General features: G+C 40.6%; 1 protein-coding gene across 6 annotated transcripts in view; it reads left to right on the top strand.

Annotated features, from left to right (window-relative positions):
• The window catches only part of pacs2 (phosphofurin acidic cluster sorting protein 2), a 282,143-nt gene that overhangs the window by 238,499 nt on the left and 16,895 nt on the right, over positions 1–26,749 (top strand). For 3 of the 6 annotated variants that reach the window (XM_043698193.1, XM_043698191.1, XM_043698189.1), the window contains 5 exons: positions 1,965–2,119; positions 3,846–3,956; positions 7,647–7,755; positions 10,168–10,200; positions 20,929–20,971. In XM_043698193.1, the coding sequence (XP_043554128.1) occupies positions 1,965–2,119; positions 3,846–3,956; positions 7,647–7,755; positions 10,168–10,200; positions 20,929–20,971 (451 nt within the window). The remainder of the gene's footprint in view (positions 1–1,964; positions 2,120–3,845; positions 3,957–7,646; positions 7,756–10,167; positions 10,201–20,928; positions 20,972–26,749) is intronic. The other 3 variants (XM_043698194.1, XM_043698192.1, XM_043698190.1) reach the window with 1 other exon arrangement.

Raw genomic sequence — 26,749 nt, 5'->3', positions numbered from 1 at the left:
ACCCACCCAATTTCGCCAAGTGGAAAATGGGGGAATTTGATAAAAGATGCTGTCGTAAAAAACTTTGACTGAAAGTATGTAGCACATCTGCCATTGCAGCCAGGGATATTGCCTGGCATGAAGAGAGCACGGAGAGGGATGAAATGAACATTTATTATACACCCACACAGTCATGAAGACTTGAATGTTACCATTCAGTTATGTCACCTGAGCATCTCAGCTGCAGCTTCTTGAATCATTGGTCAGCTTCTACACTAATCATTCAGCTCATTGAGTCCTTGCTGACTCTGTAAGAGCAATTGAACTCTGTCCTTAGCTTGTAGACCAGCTATTAGTTTTTCTCAGGATCTTATTCAATTCCTTTTGGAAAACCATGACAGCCTGTGTGCTCCAAATCCTAACAACTCACTGCATAAAGTTTTTCCTCATGTTGCTGTTTGCCTATCTGTTCCTTTCAGTTGTTGAGCCTTGTCTTTATGAGAAAAGACACTGTCTGTTTGCTCTGTCCAGAAATATCATCATTTCGAATACTTCTGTGATATCTCCTTGCAATCTTTGTGAAGGAAAACAATTTCATCTTGTCCAATCTATCCAAGTAAATTTAGTCTCCCCATCCTTGGAATCATTTTTACAAATAGTTTGTGCACTCTGTCTACAGCCTGCACATCTTTAAGGTGTGGTGCCCAGTGTAGGACAGACACATCCAGTTGATGCCAAACAAATGCTTTGTAAAGCTTCATTATAACTTTTTTGGGTTTTTTTTGTTAATTTGTAAAGCCCAGTATTCTGTAAGCCACTTTAACCACTTCCTCAACCTGCTCTGTCACCGTATAAGATTTCTGCATCCTGTTGCCCTGCCTCCTTTATATTCGTACCTTTTTAGTTTATTGCCTTTTCTTGGTCTTCCAATAAAAATGTCTCACTTCTCCACGTTACATTCAGTGTACCATGGATAGGCTCATTCCCTAGCCTTTCTATCCTATCTTCCAGCCTATTACTGTCTGCTTCATAGTTTGCGATAATTCCCAGCTTTATCATTTGCATATTTTGAATTTGTGCTCTTAGCATCCATGCATGAGTCAATATATAACTGGAAAAGCTGTGGTCCTTGTGCCGAGCCTTTGGGTACCTTGCTGTACAACCTCCAAGTCTGAAAAATCACTCTGCACTAATGTCTGTTTCCTGTAACTCAGCCAAATCCTTCCATTTTCACCGTTTTTCAGGGGATTCAATATTGCTGCCAAGTCGATTGTGACATTTTCACTATATCCCCATCAACAATCTCATCAGAAAACTAAATCATGTTAATTAAATGTGATTTACCTTAGCAAATTGATTATGGCTTTCCTTAATGAAGTACTTCTGCAAGTAATTGTTAATTTCATCCTGGATTAGCAATTCTAACATTTTTCTTAGCATTGTGGTTAAATTAACTGAGCTGTAGTAACTGGGTTTATCTGTACTGCCTTCTGCTGAGTCACTCATCCGTTTATTTGTTAACTCTATTTCAGCAAACTTCTACTGACTTTTAATCTCTTTCAACTCTATAAACTGAGGTGATCCAAAATTCTGCTATTGTTGTCTTAACTCAGGCAATTTCCATTTACCCAGTATTCCAGAATACCTGTGTTTGCTGGCCCACACTGATTCCCAACCTAGCATTTAAAAATTCTCATCCTGTTTTCAAATCCTTACTCGACCTCCCCATTACCTGTCTCTTTCTAACCTGTAGCCTCTATAACTCAAATATCTGGTCTGTTCAACAAATATAATTTTGGCAGCTGTGCCTTCAACTGCTGGATGTTTGAATTTCCCTTCCTGAAGTTCTCTCTTTATCCTTCTTTAAAATGCTCCTTCAAACCTGTCATTTTACTGCGTTAAAGGTGCAAGTTATTGTTGAAGCCATTGAATCTCTTTTGGCAAATGCACATTGAATAATGTGTAATTTTTCTACTTGTTTTCAGCTGCAACTGTAACTCCCAAACACCAAATCCCATTAAAGTGACGGTGGCTGGGGCCCAGCATTACCTAAGTGCTATCCTGAGGCTTTTTGTGGAGCAGCTATCACACAAGACTCCTGACTGGCTTGGATACATGAGATTTCTCATTATTCCTCTTGGTATGTTCACCTCAACTATTTTAAGATACTTGTATTGTCTCACTCCAGGCAAATCTGCATTGTTTGAACATTGATTTTAATCAGGAAGGATTTTGATAGGATTGTTTGGTTTGGGAAGGTGGTATTTGAGAATGAAAGTAGGATGTGTAGACCATCAGGCAGTTTCTGATCTGGATAGTTTCATTCCTGATTCCATCGGGCACGAGTTTCATGCTGTTTTTGGAATATGAAAGTAAATGGTTGGGAGGTTCATCTTGCAGTGATTGTAGAACCTCTTGGTAACCATTCATTGTGCATCATGGGCCAGCAGGTCATCTGTCAGTCCTCTGCCAGTCATTGTCTCTTGCTCTTAGCTATTAATAATCAAACAGAAACACAAAATGTCACAAATAGAAGCATGTAGAAAATGTTAGCAATCGTTATTGATGTCATTACACTATATCAAACTGAGTGCGCTGGAGAGAAAGCATCCAATTCCTGTTTACCTTTGAAATGTATGGTATTACTATTGGACAAAAAGATGTGAATGTATTTCATTTGCCAGCAGCGGCATCTTTCAGTGGCCTTTCAAACAGGCCTTTCTGTTCCTCATCTGCAGTATCATTTAGTCAGATTGTGGATCATCTGTATCCAGTAACTCCATTTACCTGCCTTGGTTGCATATCCCTTAATGGGCTTGCCCATCAAAAATCTATGAATTTCAGTTCTGAAATTCCACAAAATTCAAGGAAGGGAGGGAAAGGAAAAGAAATTATAACTTTTTTTTATAAGAAACAAAATCTCAGATGAACTATGTTAGAATGAATAACAGTTGATTGTCAGTGGTTTTAAGGTATTAATTTAGTCATGTTCTGTGCGGATGTTCATTGCTTTGCTGTCGCAATATGATTTGAAATTTTACCTTATGACTCAGTGTTAGCCATCTGTTTGGTCATAGGGTGGACTTCTAGAATGGCACTTGAATCCTTGTGGCGATGCTTTGAAAAATAACCAAGAAACTTGAACATCAGCCAGATTTTGTGTTTAAAAAAAGCTACAAATTCTTTTGGACCCAATCAGAGTTTGTTGAATTGAATGATAAAAGCTAGGAGCTGTATTATCATTTAAAAATAGAACTGGGAGTGGAATATATGCAGGGGCGCTTTTATAATAGTTAGAGATGCACAAGGCACTATCGATAATAGATCTGCAAGATCTAATATACTGTAGAGGGCAGCAAGTAGAATACAGCTTAGAGTGGAGTAAATACTGGAAAGCTTCTACAGTACAGCTGTGAGGGTATGTGCAAACAGAGCAACTTTTTTCTTCCAAACGTCCATGCAGTTGCTGGTCCCTCCTGCAGTCTCTCCAGCAACCTTGACATGCAGTTGCTGAGATCTCCCACAATCTTGACAGCTGTTTTAACCTGTTTGCAACTTCAGGCAGCTGTTCACTATTTTATTGTTCACCGTACACTGAAATAAAGTGAGAACAGAAAAATTAAAAGACTTGCAGGGCTTTGGAGAAATAGCAGGACACGGGACTAAATGGATTGTTTTTTTTTTGTTCTAGGATTTTAAGATCAAATTTTAAAGCTTAGAGCAAATCTTTATTCCCATTGTCTATCTCCATTAAAAATGAACGTGGGAAAGTAAAGAAGCAGCAAGTTACAGATATCGTGGTTGTAATTAAAGCAGTGCTTTTAATCTGGCTGGATATATTAAAACATCCATGTTTTTCTCTCTAGGTTCTCACCCAGTGGCCAAATACCTCAGCTCCATAGATTACAGGTACAACAATTTTTTCCAGGATGCAGCATGGCAAGATTTTTTCACCAAAACAGAGGCTCCTTCAATAGGTAAATAATATGTTGTAATGCACTGGAAGCCACTGAGTCACTTTGTGTCAAGGCTGTATTGAGTTACCATGTTGTCACAAATCTAATGAGTGAGTTTTGTTAGTTTTCTTGCTTTAATCAGTGATTTTAAAGTTGAATACCATAACACAATTGCTGAAGCTGATTTCACAATATGAAATTTGGGGATAAGTAAGAATGAATTACTTTGTATTTATGCAATGTCTTTTGAATCCTCAGGATAACCCCATGCATTTTACAACTAATAAATTACTTTTGAAGTGCAGTAACCGCAATATAGGCCAATTCCACGGCCAATTTGCAAGCATGTTGCAACAGAAAGTAGAGTGGAAAGATCAGATGCTGTCAAAATGTAAAACCTCCAATTGAGAAAACCTTGATTAAATATTTAAATTGAAAGAAGGTATGTTACAAATATGAAGATATATATGGTTGATAGTTTTGCCACTGTCACTTTAAAGTAAAATGGAGGAATGAATGGCGTCACATATTCTGCTGTGAATTCTGCTGACAGCAACCCTTGACAGCTTGGTTGTTTTACAGAGAAGAGGAAAAAGATCACACGAGTATAGAGTCATAGAGATGTACAGCATGGGAACAGATCCTTTGGTCCAACTTGTCCATGCTGACCAGATCTATTAATTCTAGTACTTCTCTAGTCTAAATAAATGGCCTCCACGAAAAGATGGCCTCCTAGGAAGTAGTGATCATAACATGATAGAATTTAATATTCAGTTTGAGAATGAGAAACTCGCATTGGAAACAACTGTGTTTAACTTAAATAAAAGAAATTACAATGAAATGACAGTAGAGTTAGCTAAAGTGAACTAGGCAGATAGATTAGCAGTAAGCAAGCAGTGGTAGACTTTTAGGAGGTAATTCATGACTCTCAGCAAAAATACGTCCCAGTAAGGAGGAAAGGTTTATGAGAGGAATAAACCAAAGAAATTAAGGAGAGTATTAACTTAAAAGAAAAAGGCATATAAGGAGGTCAAAGTCAGTTGTAACCCTGAAGACTGGGATAAATTCAGAATTCAGCAAAAGAGGATTAAAATGATAATAAAGGTAGAGAAAATAAACTGAGAGCAAACTAACCAGGAATATAAAAACTGACAATAAAATCATCTGTATATTGTGTTTCAATGGTTTCCTTTGTTTAGAACTGGCGATGGCCATCTTGTGTAGTATTCCTTTGAATGGCTTGACTGGAATGATATATAAAATATAGAGCTGATGTTCCAGAGAGATGATAAGCTGGCTTTTGTCATGATAAATGCTGGAGATTTCTAGAAGCAGCCACATTTGTTGGGCTGTTTTGTATGTTGTTTTTCAAATAATCCTAAGTATATGTTCATTGATTTTTAATCCATTTGTGACACTCAACATGGCACTTAAATAACATCTTTGCTTCTAGCTCTTTGTTCGATTGGGTTATTCTTTGAGTGAAAGCTTTTATTGTTTTAATAAAGTTTTGCTAATAGTTTGTGTCTGAAGCTAGTGTCTGAATTGATTAACATAACTTTGATGAATGGTCAGTCTCCTGGCTTTCTTTCTTTACTTGCTATTGATAAAATAGATTAATCCCTATTCTAACACTGTTAATGACCTTGATATTAAAAGTGACTGAAACATTAATCTTTATTACACAATGTAGACTTGCCTTTGAGACTCTGTTCAGGAAGTAGTAATGAGTAAATGAGTATGTAAGTGGTGCACTGTTTGTTCAGTTATTGCCTTTTTAGACATATTACATATATTTTGTACTCTTCTGTTATAAATTCAATATCTGCTGCACATTTCTTTGAAGGCCTTAAGTCCCTGTAATCGGTATTTTCAATGCTCACAATAGCTGGTATTTTATAATGAGACTATGTTACCTTCTGAACAACCTGACTATCAGGTTTCCACAGTGCTCGCAATATGATTTCTGAAAATTCTTGTCAGTTGTCATATTTGTTTCTCAGTAATTGCTGTATAACAAGATTGTTGTTGGTCTGATTGTAAACAACATCTGCAATTTTCCCTTCAGATTGCCCACCATCCTGATTTGGATCTATATTGAAACTCTAGCTGACTAGACCCTAAAATTCAGAATTCTTGTGCCTTTCTTTTCCCCCTTTAACTTCCTCCTTAGAATGTACCTGTAACATTTCCTAAATTGGAACAGTGACTGCATTTCAAAACAACTTAGTTACTGAAATGTACTTTGGGATGTCCTGAATTCTTGGAAAGTATTTTGCCACGTTCACCATGGACATCCAGTCCCTATGCACCTCTGTCTGCCATGACAAGGGCTTCCAAGCCCTCCATTTCTTCCTCTCCTGGCGTCCCCACCAGTACCCCTCCACTGAAACTCTCATTCATTTGGTTGAACTGGTCCTCACGCTCAATTTCTCCTTTGAATCCTCCCGCTTCCTCCAGATGAAAGGGGTAGCCATGGGCACTCGCATGGCCCCAGCTATGCCCGTCTCTTTCCCCTCCTTTTCCTCCGATATGTTAATAATTGTATTGGTGCCACCTCGTGCTCCCATGAGGAGATTGAACAGTTCATCAACTTCACCAACACATTCCACCCAGACCTTAAGTTCACCTGGACCATCTCGGACACCTCCCTCCCCTTCCTGGACCTCTCCATATCCATCAACAGTGACCTACTCAACACGGACATCTTCTACAAGCCCACTGACTCCCACAGCTACCTGGACTACATAACCTTCCACCCTGCCACCTGTAAAAACGGCATTCCTTATTCACAATTCCACTGCCTTCGCCGCATCTGCTCCCAGGAGGACCAATCTCTCCACAGAACACACTAGATGGCCTCCTCCTTCAAAGGCCACAATTTCCCCTCCCATGTGGTTAATGATGCTCTCTAGTGCATCTTATCCACTTCCCGCACCTCCACCCTTGAACCCCACCTCTCCAACTGCAACAAGAACAGACCCCCCCTCCCAAATACATTAGGGAGACAGGATGCCTACTTGTATAGATTCCCGAGAACATCTCCGGGACACCTGCACTAAGCAACCCCACCATCCTTTGGCCGAACACTTCAACTTCCCCTCCCACTCTGCCAAGGACATGCAGGTCTTGGGCCACCTCCATTACCACACCCTAACCATCTGCCACCTGAAGGAAGAATGCCTCATCTTCTGCCTTGGGACCCTCCAACCGCACGGCATAAATGTGGGTTTCACCAGTTTCCTCATTTGCCCTCCCCCCAACCTTATCCAAGTTCCAACCTTTCAACTCGGCACTGCCCTCATGACCTGTCCTACCTGTCCATCTTCCTTCTCACCTATCCGCTCCATCCTCCTCTCTGACCTGTCACCATCAGCCCCACCTCCATCTACTAATCAGACTCTCAGTTACTTTCCCCCCAGCCCACCGTCTCTCATTTATCTCTCCACCCCCTCACAAGCCTCATTCCTACTCCTCGGAAGCTGCCTGACCTACTATGCTTTTCCAGCACCCCACCCTTGACTCATATATATGAACGTCTTTGTCTTTTGTTGTGTGTGGTGTGCATAGCTACTTAGAATTTTTGCTGGAAATTTGTTTAACTACTTTTTCTCCCTGCTTGTGGATGTAGTTTTGCTTTTGTAAGAAAGACATGCTGTGATTAATGGAGCCAATGACCTGTTTAACCTGTTGATTGTGTCTTATTTGCAGTGCAGGAAATACCGGACGTTGTCACTAGAGTTACCCAGTACATCTCCAATGCAAACATCTCCCACCAATTACCTATAGCGGAAGCTATGTTAACCTACAAGCAGAAAAGGTACAGCCTTGATTTTTACACTGATTACATAAAGTTTCATTTGAAAATCAATAATGCTTTCAAGAAGTTACATAATCTACAAACTCAGCCAAATGGAACTCTGTGACAGCAGCAGGCAGTTTTCATGCCTGCGGGTGAACATAATTGAGACCTTACACCATAATAATCACCAGACATCCAAAAATAGTGCACATATTCAGTAAAGTAAATATTTCTGTGACAATAAATCAATCTGTTGGTCTCGCTCTATCCCTGTTTCTTTCATGACATGTCATGAAACCTTGTGTTATACCTTTGTAGCTCTTGCAAGTCAGCAGTACTTGGTTGATGTGTTTTCTTATTATTATATGTCATCTTTTTTCACAGTAAATATCTTAATATAAATGCAGAATACTTGGCTGTCGAGTGTTGAGAGGTCAGCCAGTAACCTGTTTCACTCAGGTATATTACAGATGTAAATTAGCTAGACCATAATAATTCACAATGTGATTTTTCAGTATTAAATACCTCTTTCAAAAGTTAACCAATCAATATACACTGAGATAAGTTTAACATCTTGTACATTTTCTCCTGCAACATTTTTGCCTAAAGTGGGTGGCGACATTGAGAAAAAAGAAAATCAGTATTTAGCAAAAGTATTTGAAGAGTTACAAAACCTTTCAGAACTGGATTAACATTAGTTGAGATGCCATTCGTCTCACAGGGTGATGGAAGTTTGTTTCTGAGAGACTGTGTAAGGGAGCTAATTAACATCATTAGATATACAGTCAGTAATATAATGATGGGAGAGGTTGTTAAACAGCAGTGCAAAGGAAGCATTACTCGTGACAGAATTAGTAAAATAAGGTTCTGGAGGAAGGAGCTACTGTCATGATATGGACCGAATCATTGATTCTTGATAAATGAGTTTGAGACACTACGCGCACTAATCCTGACAACAGCTTGCAATTAATATTATAAAATGCCTCAAGGCACTTTGTAGGAGGTTTATAAATTAAAATTTGACTCCAGCCACATAAAGTGATGTAAGAGCATGAGCCAAAGCTGGTCAGAAAGAAGAACATTTTAAGGAGCAAGGTAAAGAAGGAAAGAAAAGCAAAGGCTTCTAAGGGAGGGAATTCCAGAACTTGCCTTAGACAGCTGAAGCCATCACAACCATTGATGGTGCACTTAAAATCAGCTGTATCCCACAGTTCAAACAGCTATGCTCAGTGACTCCTATACACACTCAGTAATCATAATCTTTTGTAATTGGTCATGTTCAGCAAGTAGTAATGATGATGAGAACCTGAGGAAGTCTTTAAGGTTGTTTAATAAAATAATGTAAATAACAGATTATGCACTTCACCTTGGAACATGTTCTTCAGGAAAATCTCTCTTTAAAACAAGGTCTATGATAATGTTGTTTAATTATCTTCTGTGATAACCAAGTAATATTATAGCAGCTTAGGAATTATGGTATTTATTGTTTACCTTTTTAAGTTTACATGTGTGGCTATTACTTTTAAATTCAAATGCCCTTTCCACACTGGCTTTGGTTAAAAGTGCTAACATAGACAAGTTCCCTGTCATTTTTTGAATTAGATATTGTAGATTTAAGACAAATGCGGTTGTAGCATCCTGTACCAGAACAGCTGTTCTTATGCAAGAAGCTGTAGCAGCAAAGGTTTCAGTGGATTTTCCACCAATTGCTCTTGCAAGTGAGAAAGTTTTGTTTAAAGCAATGCCCTGAGTGCAATGCTACATATTGAAAACCAAGAGAATTGGCTGAATGTCGACACACAATGCTATGGCTTAAAATTGTATCTTTTAAGATACTATTCAGCATGCTCTGAATAGTGGCTTTTAAAATTACATATTCTATTCCTTCCCTCATCAGTGAATTGATCCACTGTGTGGATATTCTTTTTATTTATCTAGCAAGAATTGAACATCCAAGCAACATCCTTGTCCCCCACATGACACAGAGAAGCCCAATGAGCTCTCCTCCAAGAATTGTGCCCATGTTGTAAAATGATATCATTGTAGATCTACACCCTCCTGAACCAGCAACAGATTGGTACACACTGATCAACTAATGTGCTGTGGTCTTCAGTAGATAGTGAGAATAGATTGGAGTCGAGAGAATGATTAATCAAAAAGGATATGCTTACATTTTAAAAAACGGCTCAGGTCCGTTCTATCAATAATTCTTGTTCCATAAAAACTACTTCTGGTCTTTAATCAGCACAAAAAAACTGTATCCTCATGTGATATGCAGCCAGCTATAAATGCATTTGACTGACTTTAATACTCCGCTATCAGCAGCCAGTGAGGAAAGGGCAAGTCCTTATTATTGATACAACCCTCAGATCGACCTGTTCCGTGTAATAACGTGTGGTTTTTGTTTTCTTGTGGTTGCTTTCAATAAAGGAAAAAGAGCTTTCATTTTGATTTTAACATAAGGTACCAGAGTCTGCTTGGGTTTTGATTTTTTTTTAAAAAATAAATATATAATGCTTTGTCAATATATGTATATTTAATGCCAGTCTTTTCTTCTCCTGTTGGCTTAACATTGTTGCCTGGTATGATGATTGGATTACAATTGTATGACTTAAGATTGGAAATTTGGTGAATCTGCTGGAGCATGTTAACATTGGAGAGTAGTGTACACATTTAGTATTTCCCATGAGCATGCTAATAAGCATTTACTGGTCTGGTATCTGAAAAGTAAATCACACTTCCAGAGAATACTTTACTGGCCCTGCCTAAACAAATATTATCCAATCTAATTTCCCCCCACCCGTATTGATGACTTCTAAGGATATATCCATGAATCTCAATGCATCACATTACCTTAATGTCACTGCATTGTCCGTCTGTCTTCTCCACTGACTATGACAATAGAACTGAAGCACAACACTGAGAAATCTTCTTCTACTCAGGATAGGCATGTCAAGGGCAGAAGTCAAAAAGTGTGCTGCTGTTCAGGCAGCATCCGAGGACAGTATTTATTATCCATCCCCAGATAATCTTGAGAAGATGGTATTGAGCTACCTCTTGAACTACAGTCCTTGCAATTTAGAAGCTAAATTAAAGCACAGGGATTGGAGCTAGTGTATAGACATGGATCGATAACTAGCTGGCTGACAGAAAACAAAGAATAAATGGGTCATTTTCTGAGTTGTAGGCAGTGACGAGTGAGGTACTGCAGAGATCAGTGATTGAATCCCAGTTATTCACAATATACTCTCTATGTGAATGATTTCGATTAGGAAAGTGAATGTAATTTATCCAGATATTTGCAAATAAAGCAAATCTGGGTAGGAGGGTGAACTGAGATAAGGATGCCGAGATGCTTCAGTGTGATTTTTGCAAGTTGAGGGAGTGGCAAAATGCATGGCAGATAAAGTAGAATGTGGTTAAAAGTGAAGTTATCTATTTGATAACAAAACCAGGAAGTTAGGTAACCATGAGTGCAACGAGACCTGGGTATCCTAGTACACTGCTCCTGAAAGTAACCTTGCAGATTGGCAGGCACTGACAGAGGCAAATGGTATGTTGACCTGCATAGCAAATGGATTTGAGTACAGTAGTAGAGATGTCTTGCTGCCTTATGTATAGAGTGTTGGACTATTGTGTGCAGTTTTGGTCTCCTTACCTGAGGAAGGGTTTTCTGGCTATAGAAGGAGTGCAGTAGATGTGTACCAGACTGATTTGTGTGATGGCAAGACTGACACATGAAGAGAGACTGGAGTGGTTAGGACTATATTCACAGGAGTTTAGAAAAATGAGAAGGGATCTCATAGGAATGTATAAAATCCTAATAGGACTAGATAAGGAAACTGCAAAAGGTCACAGTCTAAAGTTACAGGGTAGGATAGGAAGAGAAATTTCTTCACCCAAAGTGTGATCAGCCTTTTGAATTCTCTACCAGAGGTTGAGGCCCAACAGGTTTCAAAAAGGAGTTAGATATAGTTCTTGGAGCTGAAAGGATCAAAGGGTGTGGAGAGAAAGTGGAAACAGGGCATATTGAATGATGCAGCAGACTCAAAAGGCTGAAGGGTCTTCTACTCCTTTCTTCTATGTTTCTATTTTTGGAGTGAAGTATTCCCAGCATTCCAGAGTTTTGATTCATCGACATTGAACACACCGAATGTATGTCTAGGTCAGCCTGCTATGAGTCTCAACATCATCAAATCATTACAGCACAGAAGAACACATACATCTAATCTGGGTCTCCATGAGCAACCCAGGTAACCCTATTCCCCCTCTCTATCTTCATGGCCTGTAAGTTTATTCGCTTCAAATTACCATCCAGTTTACTTTTGAAATCATGAATTGTGCCTACTTCTAGCGCACTCCAGGTCAGTGATTTCCTGGTGAAATAACTACACCAAGGCCGATGTCCTGTCACCAAGTCACCCTTTATTTACATGTGGAGAGTCCTTGATACTGATCCCTTAGAGCATGTTCTCAGTGAACAGGATGCCTGACGCTCTTGTTCTTATCTGTCAGCCAGGGCTCCCTGATGGGACCAGATTAACAGCCCCAATCAGGAAACTTGTATTCTATTAGGTCCACCTGGCTGACTTCTTCACGATCACTACATCCTCCCTATCTGAGTCTGAGGAAATAGGCTGGTTCTTTAGTTTGTAGCTCCTGCTGGGGCATTTTCGCACTGGCTCAGATTCCTCCAACTCAGCCTCTGATATGGGCAGCATCAATACACAGTAGCTCACCCCTTGTCCCTGGAGCATTTTGGAATAAATTCATTCCCTACTTAGAAGACAAAGACATCCAGGCAGCAACATCTGCTGTGTCCATCTCAGATTCTTGATGGAGAGGGAGAACCCACAGGTTCCGGAACTGAAAAGGCTGTTGACGAGCCATGCACATTTTGCTCTCTCACAGTTTGAGAGTTTGCACCTTTTATATGGTCCACTTTCTTGTTTTGGACTGTTGCATCTGCACAAACTTTATACGTCACTGGACTTACCTTGTGTCGACCATACCTCTTACCCATGCAGAGCTATTCCCATGATTCCTACACGAAACCTGAAGTACACTGTCTCTCTCACTTAGCGGAGTCTTGTGTTTAGCCATTTCATCCTCTCTCCCAGGTCTGCGAATATCAGATTTAACCTGATGCGGAGTCTTCTTCTCATTAGCAAGTCTGCTGCAGCTCTCCCTGCAGTTGCTTGAAAGATGACCCTATAACTAAATTAAATAGTAACAGTTTGATATCTAGTGAAGCTGTAGGTAGTTTGTTTAATCCTGCTTTCAAAGTTTGGTCTGCTCTTTCTACCGACCATTGGATGCTGGATGGTATGGAGCTGTCCTTATGTTGAACACCATTCGACTTTAGGAAATACGGAAATTCCCTTCTGGTAAGCGATGGCCTGTTATCTGTGATCAACACTTCCACGAGTCCATGTGTTGCAAAAAATGCACGCAGCTTTTCTATCATCATGGTGTTTGACAAATGTGCTGTATGCACATCCAGCCACTTTGAGTGGATGTCCACAATGACCAAAATCATTGAGCCCATGAAAGGACCAGCATAGTCAATGTGTAATCAAGTCCAGGGTTTAACTAACCATTCCCATGAATGTGGCGAGCTGTTGGTGGTAATTCTTGTCCTTCCAACCCCATCCAACCCCCCACCCCGCCAATGTAGCTATATCTGCATCCAATCCTGGCCACCAGACATAACCTCTCACCAATATCTTCATTTTGGAAACCCTTAGATGACCCTGGGTGAGTTCAGCCAGTATCTGGCAGTGACTCTTGTTCGGGACAATCACTCTTGCTCTCGCAATAATAAGCTGTCCTCTGCTGTGACCTGGTCTCTCCAGGTCCAATAAGGTTGTAATTCTGGTTGTGACAGCCCTTTGGTTTCCCCCATCACCACCCACTGTTTCAGTTTTTTCAAGACCGGATCTTTGTGTTCAGAGTCTGACTTTGTCGGCTGTGACTGGACATACGTCCAGAAAATTTAAAACCATGACCGACTCTTCCAGTGGTGTATCTGCCAGCAGGACACCGCTCAAATGTATCCACAATTGCTACTTGGCTTCCCAGATGGTGTTCTAACTTGTAATTATATGCACTTAGTATTCGAGCCTACTGCTGAATTTGGCTTCACTGCCTTGTCCTCTTTAAACAGATTTAGCAGGGATTTGTGGTCCATTATTATTCCAAATTTACGTCCATAAAGTTATCAGTGGAACTTCCTGACTACAAATATAACCACCAACTTTCCTTCTCTGTCTGGGTTATTTGCACTGTGCATTAGCCAAAATCTTGGTCGCATATGCTATTGGATGTTTCTCTCCATTGGGCCACCTATGAGCGATTCCTACCTCAATGCTATACGGGGAGGCATCGCATGTCAATATCAGATCTCGCTTGGGATCATAGTGTGCCATCACCTTAGAGATAATAGCTGTTTCTTCACTTCCCTGGAAGCTATGGCTTGGCTACATGACCATTTCTGAAATTGACCCTGTTGTAAGAGTTGCTGCAAAGGTGCTAAGATGGAGGCCAGGTTATGTATGAACTTTCCTTGGCTGGTGAATTATTATGGAAAGATCCAAGCTCTGATACAGATGTAGGAGCCAGGGCATCTTTGATTGTCCTCACTTTATCTTTAAATGGGCATAACCCAATCTTGTTGACTCTAGAACCCAAGAAAGTCACTTAGGGTGCCTGGAACACACATTTTTCCCTTCTAAGGCAAACGCTGGCCTGGAGGAAATATCTACGGACTATTTGAAGTTCTCTAATTGCTCCTTATTCGTTTTCCTTTTTTATTAGCACATCATATAGTTAAATGGTGATCTGGAGTAGACCTTGTAAAATGTTCTTCATCCTCCACAGAAAAATTGCACATGCTGACGATACCCCAAATGGCAGTCATGTATATTGATACAAACCCAAATGGATATTAATTGTAGCATGATTCTGGGAATCCTCATTTAACTCTAATTGCAAGTAAGCATGGCTCATGTCCAGTTTCATGAGGAATAGCCCCTCTGCAGGCTTTAGGTAGAAATCCTCTAAGTGAGGGATTGAATATTTATCCAAACGCAAAAGGCGGTTTCAGTTCCTTAAAAATCCCACAAAAGTGAACCAAACTGATTGATACAACTGTGCTGCCAATTGCTCATACTGGACTGGTTTGATCAGTCCTTTGTTTTCCAGCCTTCTGATTTCTTCCTCTACTTTTTCCGGTAAGGCAAATAGCACTGGGCGAGCCATACAGAATTGTGGAATTATTTCCTGCTCAACATGCAAGGTGACACTGGCTCCTTGACCTTCCTGAAAAACTTCCGGGTGTTTAATTAGGACTTCACTCAAGCAGCTGTTTTGTAATCAAAAAATGTGGAGCCAATCTCGGTGGATGTTACTCAACCAACTTCACTTCTTCAAGCTTGGGCCCAAGCCTTTTACTATAATCAGTGGGAACTGAACCAGCTACTCCTCATAAGAGGCTGGAGCCGAAGTTCTGCGAAGGTTCCCTGATGTAGGTTCTCAGTCTTGCTGAGGTCTTGTACAAACTTAAGGGTAGGAGTCCAGAGTGAATTTTGTTAAAGACCAGTTCTGCAAACACTGAAACAGCCACGTCAGTATCAAGCTCCATTAGAACTGGAACGTCATTTGACCAAATATTTACTTTGTTTGCTTCGTAACATCCAAATCAGAACCAATTTAACTGTTCCAAACCAGATGTAGGAGGACTTCACAGGGTATATATTCTCCCACATATCAGCCTCAGAATCCTCTTACTCAATTTAGGTCAAGTAGGACTCTCTTGCTGTCTCGAGTCTGCATACCTGCAGCCACTACAATGCTTACTGGCCCGGATCCTGAAGGAAATTTTAGCCACTTGGCTGAGGTTTGGCTTTGTTTTGGGCTTTTACTGTGGGCTGACCTAGAGTCCTTCTCTTTAGGGTATATCCTGAAAGCAGCTATGCAGTTGCCTTCACTCAAGTGATGTTCCCCAAGCTCAATCGGAGTGGCGAGGATGTCTAATAATAAAGCTAATTGTTGTGCCTGTTTGAAGTCCAGTTAAGCTTCAGCTAATAGGTGCTTTTGCATGGTTACTTTATTAATTGCACATACCAAAAGGTGTCTCAGCATCTCTTTAAGGGTTAAATTAAACTCACATACCTCGTCAAAAATTTGGATATGGATTCCCCTGGTTCTTGAATTGCTGAGTCAAACTGATAGCATCTCAGAATTAGAAGAGGCTTGGGGTTATAATGTTCTTTAACTAAACCCATCAACTCCTGAAAGGTGCCTCGGGGAAAGTTAGGTGCCTAACAACCAATAAAGTACCAGGTCCACAAGTTGTCAGGAGAATTATTTGTTGCTTTTCATCTGCCTCAAATGTCATTTCCCCCCAAAAAAAGCATTCTTTCCACTGACTAGGCCCAGTCTTTGGAAGGAACAAAAGAGTCTAGCTTCCCAAATAACAGCACAAGCCTGAAATGTTCACCCAACTCAAAGACAATTGTTGCGAGCAAATGTCTTCAGAAATGTGCTTTTCTCTCCTCACCACTGAAGTAACTCCACAGAGGCTGGTATCTTGTGTCGTCACCTTTGTTTATATGTGGAGAGGACTTGACACGGATCCATGTCCCTCAGAGCCAGCTCTGAGTGAGCAGGATGCCTGACACTCCTGTTGTTATCTGGCAGCCAGGGCTCCCTGATTGGGATCAGATAATGGTCTAGATTTTGTCTGTCTTTTCTAAATCTGATCTGTTATAATGTTGTACAACCCTATCAAATCTCCTTTGTTCTATGGGAACAGTCTCTGCTTCTCCAACATAGCTTTATCATTAAAATTTCTTATTGGGATCAATTCTGCTGAATCTCCTCTGCACCTTCTCACAGACCCTTCAATTGTTTCTAAAGTTTAGTGATTAGATCTGGATGGCAGAACGGGGGATTTTGTCTTTGTGGACTTAGTAAAGGCTTTGACATCGTTCCACATGGTAGACTAATTAGTAAAGTTAGATCACACGGGATTCAGGGAGACCTTGTCAGTTGAATACAAAATTGGCTTAATAGTAGGAGATGGGAGCATGGTAGATGGTTGGATTTTGGACTGGAATACTGGAGATCAGTGCTGGGTCCACTTTCATTTGTCATTTATGTAAACAATTTAAATGATAATTTAGGAGGCTTGGTTACTAAGTTTGCAGGTGGCACCAAAATTGGTGGTATCACTGACAGTGAAGAAGATTATAAAGGGGTCTTGACTAATTGGGCCAATGGGCTAAGGAGTGGCAAATGGAGTTTAATTTGGATATATGTGAGGTAATGCATTTTGGTAAAACAAACAAGGGCAGGACTTATCCAATTCATAGTAGACCCTGTGGAGGGTTGTTGAACAGAGAGACCTAGGGGTTCAGGTACATAGTTCTTTGAAAGCTGCATTGCTAGTGGACAGGGTGGTTAAGAAGGTGTTCAGCACACTTGGCTTCAATGCTCAGACCATTGAGTATCAAAGTTGGGACATTATGCTGAAGTTGTACAGGACAATGGTGAGGTCACTTTTAGAATATTGTGTACAGTTCTGGTTGCCCTGATATAGGAGCAATTTTATTAAATTAGAGAAGGTTCAGAAAAGATTTACCAGGATGTTGCTGGGTATGGAAAGTTTTGTAATAAATAAAGGCTGGATAGGCTGGGTTTTTTTCCACTGGAGCTTAAGAGGTTGAAAGGTGACCTTTATAGAGGTTTCTAAGATCTTGAACAGCATAGATAAGATGAATAACAGAGAACTTGTCCCTAGGGAGGCGGAAGTTCAAAACTAGGGGGCACATTTTTAAGATGAAAGGAGAAAGATTTAAAAGGGACCTGAGGGGCAACTTTTTCTCACAGATGGTGGTCTGTATGTGGCATGAGCTGCCAAAGGAAGTGGTAGATGCAGGTGCAGTTACAACATTTAAAAGACGTTTGGACAGGTACGTGACTTGGTGAGGTTTAGAGGGATATAGGCCAAATGCAGGAAAGTGGGATTAGTTTTAGTTTGTGAAACTTGGTTTGCATAGACAAGTTGGACCGAAAAGTTTGTTTCCGTGCTGTATGACTCAATGAATACTTTAGTTGTGGACTACGTAGAGCAGTGTAAATATTCAGAATAACCTCCTTGCTTTTGTACTCCATCTCTATTTACGAAACACAAGATCGCATTTTTTTTAACCACATTCTTAAATGTCCTACCACCTTCAAAGGTCTAGGCACAGGAACCCCAGGTCCTTTTGTCGTGCACACTCTTTAGAACTGGGTCATTAAGTTTATTGTCTCTCCTTATGTCAAAATGCATAAAGGTGGCAAATGGAGTTCAATGTAGCTAAGTGTGAGGTGATTCACTTTGGTAAGAGTAACAAAAAGATGGGGTACTGGGCTAATGGTCGGATACTTGGTAGTGCGGATGAGCAGAGGTTGGTGTCCATGTACACAGATCTCTGAAAGTTGCCACCCAGGTAAATAGTGCGGTGAAGAAGGCATATGACGTACTGGCTTTTATTGGTAGAGGTATTGAGTTCCGGAGTCCTGAGGTCATGATGCAGTTCTATAAGACTCTGGTGCGGCCACCTTTCATGATCCCAGGAAATTCCAAAGCAATAGTGAATAAGGTGAAGTCATGGTAGTGTGGGAAATATGGTGAACAGATGTTAGGGATAGGTTCTTTACTCAGCGAGTCGTGAGTTCATGGAATGCCCTGCCAGTAGCAGTGGTGGACTCTCCCTCATTATGAGCATTTAAGCGGGCATTGGATAGGCATATGGAGGATAGTGGGCTAGTGTAGGTTAGGTGGGCTTGGATCGGCGCAACATCGAGGGCCAAAGGGCCTGTACTGCGCTGTATTCTTCTATGTTCTATGTTCTATTACCGCACATTTACCAGTATGTATTAAATTAAACTTGCTTCCTGTCTGCCCATACTCCTGACTTATGTGTTATGGTGCAGTTGATTGGTACACTCAACATTGTCTGCCACAGTTCTGTTGGTATCATTGGCAAAGTTTGAAGAGAAATTTGAAGATGTCAGTGTTCTCATGGTAGGACAGCTGGTGGCCTTTTTAATGGCAGTGATTGCAGCACCTGGACTTGCTGTCAAAGTAGTACAGACAAGAAGTCTTTGTAGCCGTTCCCTTTACATACAGCTATGCATTTTTTCCTGAAATATTATTTTCTATTTAAAATAATCTGTCTTAATAATTGAGTGATTTTAATGATTTTGGGCCAGCGCCATTGGAATATTTGCCACTTGAGTGACTTCACCTCCTGCTTGTTTTTAGCCGACTACATGACAACAAAAAAGATGTTCTAACAATGTTTGTCTTCCTCATCTTTTCTTATCTTTTCTTATGTTATCTGAGCTTGTTTGGTACAACAGACACCTGTGTCCCCTAGTCCATCTGCTAACAAGTAATTGGACAGCTTTTGTTTGCCTGATCTAAATATGATCTGTTATGATGAACAAACCAATCAAATTTCCTTTGTTCCAAGAGGAACAGACAAGCTGATAAACTCCTGACAATGTAGGAGAGCAACAGGTCTAAACCTTCTTTCTACTCAGGACCTTGATTTATGTAAAATTTGGCCCATTGTGTCTGGGAGAAAGTGAGGACTACAGATGCTGGAGATCAGAGCTGAAAATGTGTTGCTGGAAAAGCGCAGCAGGTCAGGCAGCATCCAAGGAGCAGGAGAATCGACATTTCGGGCAGGACCCCTTCTTCAGGAATCATTGTGTCTGGGCCAGCTCTTTGAGGGAACCACCCAAATGGTCTTACTCTGTTATGCTTTCCCCATATTTCTAGAAATCTGGCCCTTTTGACTATTTTCCAATTTATTTATTGAATTGAAAATAGAAATTGCAGGAAAGTCTCAGGTCTGGCAGCATCTGAGGGAAGAAAATAGAGCTAACATTTTGCAATTGTTGATACTTCAGAAATGTTAGCAACTAGGAAAATGTGCAATTTACATGTATACTGAATAGGAGCTGTCGTTTTGATCATTATATTTTCCAGTACCATTAGGTGCAATGTAAATGTTGAGTTTGATGTTTAAACTGTGGACCTATCACATGGCATTTTGCTCAGGCATGACTTTTTCATGTAGTCATAACCAGCAATACTTGCTCTGGCTAGTTTCACAGGTCAAGAAACCTGACCGTTTACCTTAGAAATGCCATTCTTCTGCAGGGACCTTGAAATTAATCCAAGATTTTTCGAAACAAACACTAAATTGATGCGGACGTAGAATCTGATTATTTTCAAAATGTTCATCAGAATGAATCAATTGTATTGTTATAACCCCAGAAATAGTGATTAACCAGACAGACCCAGACTGTCTAAGAGTTCCTGAGTTCTTTACCAAGCCTGAGTTCTTGTGTCTTGTACTATGCCCATTATGATGAAAGGTTTCCTGCATCCTGCAGCATTCCCAATAATCATCAAGCTATTCACCAAGGATTTTTGTCTCCTGCATTATTCGCAGTATTTACCCCAGCTTTTCCCAAAGACTCTCCATCTCTTGTAACATTATTTGTGAAAGTGACATCTAGAGTCATTATTTTATCTTAATGTTAACACCTTATCCGTTACATTTCTTTTCCATATTTACACTCTCATCTGCAGATATACTAACATTTTTAATTGTTGGAAGTATCATATATAAGAATTACATAAATAGTTTCTCCTTGTCATTTTTTGGCCCCCAATGTAGGTTTGAACAACTTCCCACACAGTTTGATTCCAGTACTTTGTTTTAAAGTATTTAGCACATTTTGAAATATTGATTGGAAAGTAAAGGTATACTTTGAGAGTAGATCTAGACTCTTCCACATATGTGAACTCCATGGTACCTTTCCAGTAAATTGCTTCAAAATTGTTTAAACATTTTGACATTAAAGTAGCTTGGAAGATAATACCAGTTGGAGTGCTCTGTACCTAAAGCCATACTACTGTACATTACTCTCCTGCTAGTGCATATATGCTGTGCGTAAATTTTTGCAGCCAATTTGAAGAATGATCCTGCGTATAAATGCAAATTGAAAGATGAGTATTTGATCAAACAGAATTGTTACTGCATGTTAATATTTGCATCGCTTGGTTCTCCTTCTCTCGTGATTTTATGGATTAGATTTGATTCTTGTTTTCCTCTTAACCTATAGCCCAGATGAAGATTCCTGTCAGAAGTTTATTCCATTTATTGGGGTAAGTTATTTCAGTTTATATTTTAAAGTTTCTCCTCTGTGTGTCCTTCATTATGTTCAATATTCTGTCATGCCCCATCACTTTTCCTCCATGATGTTGTCCATTCATGCTTCTATTTTTATCTTCCTGCTCACCTGTGGCTTATGACTGAAGTTGGCTTCCAGTTTAGCAAGATTAAATGGTTCATCTTTCTGCTGAAATTTCTCAAGTCTCGCTTTCCTTATTTGTGTACCCTTCTCTAGCTCTCGAACCTTCTGAGATAGTTATTCAACTCTGTTTTGGGTTTTTAGGGTATCACCATTTCTTTCACCTCAGAGTGGAAGCTGCTGTTGCAACCTTTAAAGCCCCAAGCTTGGAATTTGATTTCTAAACCTTGCTGCCTCTCTAACTCCATCTTCCTTACATCTACTTCTGTGATCTCCCCTGTTTTAAAATGTGTGTTTTTTTAGTTTTGGTGTTACAAGTGGTCATATAACGTTCGTTTTTCAGTTGGCAATATATTATTGCATCCCAAGGCATTATATAGATGTAAGTAGTTGTGCATAAGAAAACACAACACAGGGGATGTGTTAAACATGGTCAGCTCCAGCAATCCCAAGGACTGTCAGCTGCAGTCCCTTATTAATCCATCATTCGGATGCTGCCTCTGTGACCTTATTCCTCTGCATTATTTCAATTTCCATATCAAAATGCAGTTGATTCTTGGTATTGCCTGTATCTTGGAAACTAGGAGACCCTTCTAGTACATGTAGGTGGATTTGGAAGAAAGTGAGGCCTGGAGATCAGAGTTGAGAGTGTGGTGCTGGATAAGCACAGCTGGTCAGGCAGCATTCAAGGAGCAGGAGAATCGATGTTTCAAGCATAAGCTCTTCATAGGGATTGTCTCGCACATTAACTCTCATTTTGTTTAAACTGAATCTAATGGTGACAACTAGCTTCTCCTCCAGCTGAGTTTTAAACCCCTCATCTAGATTATTATCGAGACGACTCACTTCCACTTCTGAAATACTCCCATCTCAATTGCAGCATAGCAGGCAGCCACATTCAAACCTTTAATTCTGCGGTATGCTTTCAATAAGTCTTCAAAGCTTTGCTCTACATAAGCCTCAACTAAACCAGACTTCTTCAATGTTATCTTACCTCCTTGCCAATCCTATTCACTGATCCTCAGTAGCTACCACAAGCTATTCTCTGATAAGCAGTGAAATCAAAATTTGCTCTGTATAAAAATCTTTCTGTGGGTTTACTCCATCTTGTGTATTCAATTAACCATTGGTAGATGGTAGTATAATGGCATTGTCCCTGGGGTAGCAGTCCATAGTCCTAGACTGATACTCTAGGGACATGAGTTTGAATCACACCACAAACATTTGGATTCAATTAATAGGTCTAAAGTTAAAAGCTAGTTTAATGGCGACCACAAAGGCTTTATCAGTTATCAAAATCTATTTGCTTCACCAGTATCCTCAAGGAAGTAAAATCTGCCATCCTCTCTTGGTCTGTATGACATGTGACTCCAGATCTACAGTAATGTGGTTGACTCAAAAGTGTGTTCTGAAATGGCCCAGTAAAGTTGAACTTTACTTGGAGGATAACCGAGGAGTGTAAGGGCACAGAATGTACTCTGGGTGGGGGACTTCAATGTCTGCCATCGAGTGGCTGGGTAGCACCAACTGGGTAGTACTGAGCAAATTGGCCAAACCTTAAAAGACATAAGTGCTTGTTTGAAGTTGCAGCAGGTGTGAGGAGAGGCTTGCTTGACCTCGTCCTGTCCAATGTGCTTGTACCAAGTTTATCTGCCCATACTGTGTTGTATGTTCTATAACCGTATTGGGAGGAGCAACCACCAAACAGTTCTTTGGAGATGAAGTCTTGCCTTTATTGGATGACACGCTTCATTGGGTTTTGTTTTATTCAGTCATGGGATGGAGGCATCACTAACTATACCACCATTTATTGCCCATCCTTAACTATCCAGAAAGAAGTTAAGAATCAATCACATTGTTGTGGGTCTGGAGTCACATGTAAGCCAGACCAGGTAAGAATGACAGATTTTCTTCCCTAAAGGACATTAGTGATCCAAATGGGTTTTTACATCAATAAACATCTTGGGCTGACAAGTGCCAAGTAATATTCATGCCACACAAAAGCCAAGCAATGACCATCTCCAATCAGAGCCAATCTAATTACTGCCCTTTGATATTTCATAGTGTTACCATCACTGAATCCCTCACTATCAACATCCTGGGTACTACCATTGACCAGAAACCCAACTGGATGTATCACATATCACAATCGCTATAAGAGCAGGTCAGAGGCTAGGAATACTGAGGCAAGTCTAGATTAGAGTGGTGCTGGAAAAGCACAGCAGGTCAGGCAGCATCTGAGGAGGAGGAAAATTGACGTTTTGGGCAAAAGCCCTTCGTCAGGAAGGTAACTCACTTTCTAACTCCTTAAAGTCTGCTCACCATCTACAAAGGACAAGCCAGGAATGTAGTGGAATACTTCTCATTTACCCAACAACAATCAAGAACCTTGAGACCATCCAAGACAAAGCAGCCTGCTTGATTAGTTCCACACCTACAAAATGCACTGCAGAAATTCACCAAGGCTCCTTAGACAGCACCTTCCAAACCCATGACCACTTCCATCTAGAAGGATGAGGTCAGCAGATCAGTGAGAAAACCACCACATGCAAGTTCCCCTCCAAGCCACTCATCATCTTGACTTGGAAATATATCTCCATTCCTTTGTTGTTGCTGGGTCAAAACCCTGAAATTCCCTCCAATGGCATTGTGGGTCAACTATAACATGTGGACTGTGGCGGTTCAAGAAGGCAGATCAGCACAGTACCTCAAGGTCAACTAGAGATGGACAATAAAAGTGCTGGACAGCCAGCGATGCCCGTGTCCCACAAGTGGATAAAAGCATGTGGTTGCCATTAGAGCAGTTTCTTGTTCAATTCCAATTTCACCATCAGTCATGGTGGACTCAAACTCATGGCCCGAGAGTATCTCCCTGAAGTTCTTGGTTACAAGTCTAGTGTTATTACCAGGAGAAAGTGAGGTCTGCAGATGCTGGAGATCAGAGATGGAAATGTGTTGCTGGAAAAGCACAGCAGGTCAGGCAGCATCTAGGGAACAGGAGAATCGACGTTTCGGGCATTAGCCCTTCTTCAGGAATGTAGTGTTATTACCACTATGCCATCCCTCTGCATTGTGTGGCACCACGCTGAATGGACAGATTTAGAACAGATCTGCTGACTCAACACTCTAATTAAATATATGAAGGCACTGGATGCTGTGTAGGATGTGTGTCCTGATAATATTCAAACAACAGTACTGAAGACTTGTGCTCCAAACCTATATATGTCCTTAGCCAAGCTATAACAGTACAGTTATAGCACTGTATCTACAGAGTAATGTGGAAAATTGCCCAGATATATCTTGTAAATTAGCACAAATCAAACCTGGTCAATTACCATCCAATTAGCCTACTCTCAATTATCGGAAAACTGATGGCAGGTGTCATTGGCAGTGCAAACCAAGCGGTATTTATTCAACAGTGACCTACTTACTGACACTCAGTTTGGGGTCTAATGGCCTACTCAGCTCCTGCAAACATGGACAGGGAAGCTTGAACTCAAAAAGTGAATGTGACTGTCTTTGACATCAAGGTAGCAATTGATTGAGTGTGGCATCAAGAAACCCTAGCAAAAATGGAATCAATGGGAATTAGGAAACACTGCCCCCTGGTTGGAATTATGCCTAGCACAAAGGAATATGGTTGTGCAATTTAGATATCAGTCCAATCCAGGGCATCAATCTGTAAGTTCCTCGGTAATATCCTAAGCCCAACATCTTCAATTACTTCACCAATGACCTTCCATTCATCACCGAAGGATCTGTTTCCATGCTGTACATCTCTATGACTCTAAGTGGGCATGTTCCTTGTTGACTGCATAGTGTTCAGCTCCATTTGTGATTCCTCAGATATTGAAGTAGCCCTTGTCCAAATACAGCAGGACGTGGACAGCATTCAGGTTTGGGTTGGTAAACAATATTCATGTCATACAAGTGTCAAGCAATAACTATCTCTAACAAGGGAAAACCTAACTATCCTCAGTGGCATTACTGAATCCCCCATGATCAATATCCTGGGGGTTACCATTGGCCATAAATTGAGCCAATATAAATATAAGTGCAGATCAGAGGCTAGGAATCCAGCTGTGAGTAATGGAGTACAAGTCAGGAATGTGATGGAATACTCCTTGCTCACCTGGAAGAGTGCAGCTCCAATACTCAAGTTTGATACTGTCCAGGATAAAACAGCCAGCTTGACTTCAACCCCAGCTAACCCCATCAACATTCACTTCATTCTCTTACACAGTGTGCCATCTATGAGATGCACTGCAATAACTCAAAAAGGCTGCTTCGACAAAACCTTCAATGCCCACAACCTTTACCATCTGGAAGAACAGCAGGTACATAGGGAGCACCACCAGCTGCAAGTTCCCATGCAAGCCAGTCACCATCCTGACTTGAAAATATATTGCAATTCCTTCAATGATGTTGGGTCAAAATCCTGGAATTCCCTCCCTCCTTCATAGCACTATGGGTGCACCTACACAACATGGTAGGCTGTTGTTCAAGGAGGCAGCTCATCACCACCACCTCTTGCACAATTGGGCTAACCACATCTGGAGATGAATATGGGAAAAACTCTCAAATTCTCTATCATCAAACATTCTGCTTTTCTGGTGTCTCCTCCGTTACTGTTCAACTGTTAGTTGTCATATATTTGTAAATCTCTCTGCTTTGACATGCCTCTTTCCTTCAAATCCTGCTCAAATCACACATCTGAAATCTTCACTATCATTCAATTCCTGTTATGTAAATTTTAATCACGACTCTATAATGAATGGTCTTGCTGCGTATTACTAGCTATTGATTCTAAGTATTACTGAGAGTTGATTGTACCGGGGTGGAAAATGTTCCACTTGGTGAGATAATCTAGAACTGGAGGCACAATTTAAAAATGAGAAATCCTAATTAAAACACAATGAGGGAGAATTTTTTCTCTCAAAGGGTTGTTAGTTTTCGAACTTAGTCTCTTCCTGGATGAGCAGTGAATACTGGATCATAAATATATGTCACACTAGGTTAGCTAAATTTTTGATTGTCAAGGAAATCAAAAGTTATGTACAAAGTTAAAAATCTCACAACACCAGGTTATAGTCCAACAGGTTTAATTGGAAGCACACTAGCTTTCGGAGCGACACTCCTTCATCAGGTGATTGTGGAGGACTCGATCGTAACACAGAATTTATAGCAAAAATTTGCAGTGTGATGTAACTGAAATTTTACATTGAAGAATTGATTGTCTGTTAAGCCAATCCCAGTTGAGGCCCTCCCTATGGGTACCGAACTTAGCTATCAGCCTCTGCTCAGCCACTTTCCTCTGCTGCCTGTCCCGAAGTCCACCTTGGAGGATGGTCACCCGAAGGTCCGAGGCTGAATATCCTGGACCACTTCGGTGGAGGGCCTCAACCGGGACCTTGGGTTCATGTCACATTACAGGTGATCACCATTGCACTGCACGCACGCACGCACGCTCACACACGCTCACACACGCTCACACACGCTCACACACGCTCACACACGCTCACAACCCCCACCCCAGACAGACAAAGACCCACATGCACACATATATATTGTGTGTGGTGAATTTTATTGGTACTTTCAGAGTTACATTGCACTTTGCTCAAAAACTACATAG

This window comes from Chiloscyllium plagiosum, chromosome 10, assembly GCF_004010195.1.
Source record: "Chiloscyllium plagiosum isolate BGI_BamShark_2017 chromosome 10, ASM401019v2, whole genome shotgun sequence".
Classification (NCBI taxonomy): Eukaryota; Metazoa; Chordata; class Chondrichthyes; order Orectolobiformes; family Hemiscylliidae; genus Chiloscyllium; species Chiloscyllium plagiosum.
Note: the sequence above shows the minus strand (reverse complement) of the source record. Positions and strands in the feature narration are given on the sequence as shown.